The 4547-nt window shown below is 39.4% G+C and overlaps 1 protein-coding gene across 1 annotated transcript; it reads left to right on the forward strand.

The window, feature by feature from the left end:
* The first annotated feature begins 3593 nt into the window (after window positions 1–3593).
* Window positions 3594–4485, forward strand: LOC125885845 (uncharacterized). The gene is made up of 3 exons (XM_049571647.1): window positions 3594–3827; window positions 3905–4150; window positions 4302–4485. The coding sequence occupies exons 2-3, from the start codon at window positions 3907–3909 to the stop codon at window positions 4376–4378; spliced, it is 321 nt and encodes a 106-aa protein (XP_049427604.1). The 5' UTR covers window positions 3594–3827; window positions 3905–3906; the 3' UTR covers window positions 4379–4485.
* Window positions 4486–4547: the final 62 nt, after the last annotated feature.

The following is a 4547-nucleotide window of genomic DNA, read 5'->3' on the forward strand; positions in this document are numbered from 1 at the left end:
CATTTGTACGTTTCATAGGTATCATGTCAACATGGGACCGTGAACAGCATGATGCCTGGGCAAGACGATCAGTGTTTGAGACCATCAAACAACAAGATCGCGAGTCATTGCTACATTCCTAGCAATTTTTTAGCCACCAAACGTGGGGATGGTGGCACAAAAAGCAGCTGATTTTTACTGAGACATCACTGTGTTTATAGCCAGCGTTATGCCCCCAGAGGCGGGTATTTTGAGCCAAACATGATCTTTTCCAGACCATAACCAAGTGTTGTTGTTTTTTGCCTAAACCTAACCACACATTGAAAGGAAAAGAAACATACATACATTAGATAATACCGTACAAATGTTATGTATCCATGGTTCATGAAAATGTACAATGCCAACGTTTATTCCAGTGTTTGGGTTGCTAATGATGCTTGGTTTAATCACATCCACATTTCTCACTGCTACCTGCACCATCGTCACTGTCATCATCAAACCTGCGAATGGAATGGCTGAGAAAATGAGTGATGAGTTTTTAACCGTCACAAACGGGTTCTTCTTAATTGCTTTATGTTTTCTTTGGATACTGAAGATGTTCCAAAGAAGCAGAGGGCGGACACACAGACTGCCCATTTGATGCTGTAAACACAAACACACAAACAGTCACACCTTTTTCATTAGAAGTTTATCTGACATGAAGTCAGTTATACAATTTCCTGTGATTGACACAAGAATCTAAAAAGCATCTCGATCTGCTGTGGAACACACCCATCAGGGGAAAAAACCAAAGCAACACGTTGCACTCTATAATTTTATGGCTTCCACTCACATCCATGTTAAAGACAATAACTTTTAAAAAAGTATTCCAAGACAGATACTAGCTACACTTAAGATCTGTATTTAGTATCATAATCCAAGGCTTTCCAATAGAGTTATTTTTGTTTTAATGTGAAGCTTAAATGAATGAATTCAGCAACATGTTATTTCAATAATTCAATAGTTAATTTGTGTGAGTAACAATGTTAACATCAGTCTCAGTAAATGACTTGTAGTCAATCCATTTCTGTTTCATTAACTGCAGTAAAATAATCTAAAAAATCAGCTTTAAATGTTTTATTGTGGATTTTTTTTTTTTAGAAAGGGTTAATAAAAATATGAAGAAACCCTTTTTGGGACCCAAAAAATGAAAGAGAGATGAGCAGCTACAGCAGCACAAGTAAACGACCTACAATAACCTCTCTCAACCTCTCAATGTGAAAATAAGAGTGTGAAAATAAACAAAAAGCAGCGATGAGCATCTATTGCATCTCCTGATAACGAGGGTGTGTACACATTTCAACCTGACCTGGGCAACAGGTGGAAAGGAACAAGGAACAAGCTGTCTACAGTTTGTGGTGTGTGGGACATTTATGAGATTTCAGTAATGGGTGTGTGTCACGTCAGTGTATGAAGAGCATAAATGTCAAATATGGGACCAGCGATTGTCTTTCCACCTCAGGATTATTAGGAATAATGACATAAGGTCAAATAAAGTTCCCAAGAATCATTAAAAAAAAAAACGGTAGGCTCTCATCTCAAGTGCAGGGTTTAATTCACTGTAAGGCTGCTCAGATTTACTCATTAGTCAGCATATCCTGAGATGTTGTCTGCAGGTGAGCCCAAGCACGCACATTATCAGCTTTTCATTGTGTGGCTGTCACTTCTATTCATGTATCAAAATGTAGCACACAATTACTCAGTCAGTGCTACTCAAGAAAATCCAGCTGACAGATGATGCTTTCACTGCCTGGTAGAAAATATTCTGATGCTGCGTTCATGTTCGTCTTGCTTTTCTAGACACGATCAACATGGATGGATTAATGAACAGGTCTATCGGACCCAGGACCAGGAGCCAAAAGTGTCAGGGTCCTCCCTGGCCTTCACTTTCAAAATGTCACCTAAATGATCAAATGCTGACCAGAAAGAGACACAAAATTACCAGAAGGAGACACAAAAAGACCACAAAGCGATGCAAAGGAACTGCAAGGACACAGAAAATAACTACAAAAGGGGCAAAACTACTGCAAAGAGAAACAAAATTACCAAAGAAGACACAAAATTACCTCAAGGATATGAAAAACAACTGCAAAGAACTTAAACTACCACAAAAAGACACACAATAACTACAAAAAGAGGCAAAACAACCACAAAGAGACAAATAATAACCAAAAAAGACATAAAATTATCTCAAAGAGATACAAACAGCTACAAAGACACACAAAATAACTACAAAAGGGACAAAACGACTACAAAAGATCAAAGGATAATTACAAAAAGAGGCAAGACAACCACAGAGAGGCACGAAATTATCAAGAAAAGACACAAAATACCTTGTAAAAACAGAAAACAACTACAAAGAGATACAAAACTACCAAAAAAAGGACACAAATACCTCAGAGAAACAGAAAACAACTACAAAGATACACAAAATAAATACGAAACGGCATAAAATACCTCGGAGAAACACAAAACACCTGCAAAGAGACACAAAACGACCAAAAAAGGACACAAAAAAACTACCACGGAGAAACACAAAAGAACTGCAAAGAGACACAAAAAAATTGAAAAGACACAAAAATACCTTGGAGAAAAACAAAACAACTACACGAAGACACAAAACAACCAAAAACAGACACAAAAATATCTTGGAGAAACACAAAACAACTACAAAGAGACATAAATCTACCAAAAAAAGACACAAAAACACCTTGCAGAAACACAAAACAACCACAAAATGGCCCAAAAAAAAGGCACAAAAATACCTCAGAGAAACCCAAAACAACTACAAAGAGACACAAAACGACAAAAAAAGGACACAAAATACCTTGCAGAAACACAAAACAACCAATAAGAGACACAAAACGACCAAGAGATGCAAAGCAACCACAAGGAGATACAAACTGACCACAAACAATAGAGACAAGAAACCACAAAGAGATAACTTAAAGACGCAAAACAGCAACAAAATAGGCAAAACCAAGACAAAATCTGTGTGTCTTGCTTCTATGTATGAGAGGTGGAGGTGCTTTTGCATTTCTGGCCTATTCTCTCCTGATCCGCCCATGGTTGTTAGTAACAACTGGATACGCAATAACAGGGCCACTTGTAGAAAATCTATACAGTATGTAAACAGCGCTAATGTCAACCATGCTCTGTAGTATTTTTACTAAAAGGGTAGAGTGTATGTCATGTGGAAAGTCCAGGCCACATTGTGACGTGGTGAAGGCAATAATCAGCTCCAAGGGATCATTAAAGTATAAACACTTTGCTTTTTTATCAAATTAGATTCTTCATCATCATCAAGCTACTTTCTTCTAATGAAAACAGATGTCTAAAGCCTGTACAGTGTTGAAATTAAGGCACACAGATGCTACATGGGAATGGGAAATAAAGGATTGTCCAACATGTGTCTAATGCTTAGAGAGGAGACATCTGATCAGAGGACGCCAGTTAAGAACACCAGTCTTCAATGGCTACACAGTTACATCAGGTCCTCTGTATTGGATTTCTTATGTAAACCCATTGACTCGTTTTATTGTTATTGCGGTGCAAAAAAAGGCCTTTCCAGGTAAGTCAGAAGCTTAGTAATGGATTTGTGGGTGTAGTCATCCGTCACTTCCTGTACGCACATCCTCCCAATGCATCCGTCACCAATCAATCAGTGAACACTGTTATCTGTCTTTGATTTGGGGACATATTGCTCACACCAAACTCGTGGTATAAAAGGAGTCGATCTGCTCAGCGTGCACCAGAAGCAACACACCTGTTGGGTTTTGTTGTGCACTTACTTCATTCAGTCGTCAGAGGTAACTTCTTTCATTCATTCTTAGACTGTTTTGTCTTATGGTGATATAGTAAATCTTTTTTTTCTTCTTGTACACAGACATGTCAGGGAAAGTTATTGTGGTGTTTGCACTGCTGGTTGCACTGCTGGTATCCTGTGCAGCTGGAGAGGCTGAAGACACTCATCTACTACAGCAGCTCCTAGCCAAGAGGGAGAAAGTGAGAGGCACAGGTGGCAGACAGGAACCGGCGCCTCAGGCTGTCTCTGCACGAATGGAGAGACGGGCACACCTTTCAGAGGATGAACGGGAGATTATGACTAAACAAATAATGCAAGCCATCTCAGGTATGCTGTGGGTATGGGTGTGAAAGTTCCTTCTCGCTTCACTTGTGATAACATTTGATAAACGAGTACGTGGCCAGAGATCCAAGAGATGCTTAAATGTGTTTACTGAACCCGTGTGTGTGTGGTTCATGTAGGAATGGTTTGTTCACAGAGATGATGAACTCTGAGTGCATGCTGGATCGGGACTACCAGGGCTGGGTGGACTTCGGACGCCGCAGCACAGAGTGAGACACGGCGATGAGAGCTCAGCCTCGCTGCTTCTTGTTCACATTTCATACAAAGTCAATGTTTTACTCTCACTGCAACTTTATAAATAAAACCTTTTTGCAGAATTATCACAGTAGTCACATCTGTCATCACTGCCAGGAGGTAACAGAGAGCAAACTGTACTGGATGG

This window comes from Epinephelus fuscoguttatus, linkage group LG3, assembly GCF_011397635.1.
Source record: "Epinephelus fuscoguttatus linkage group LG3, E.fuscoguttatus.final_Chr_v1".
NCBI classification, from domain to species: domain Eukaryota; kingdom Metazoa; phylum Chordata; class Actinopteri; order Perciformes; family Serranidae; genus Epinephelus; species Epinephelus fuscoguttatus.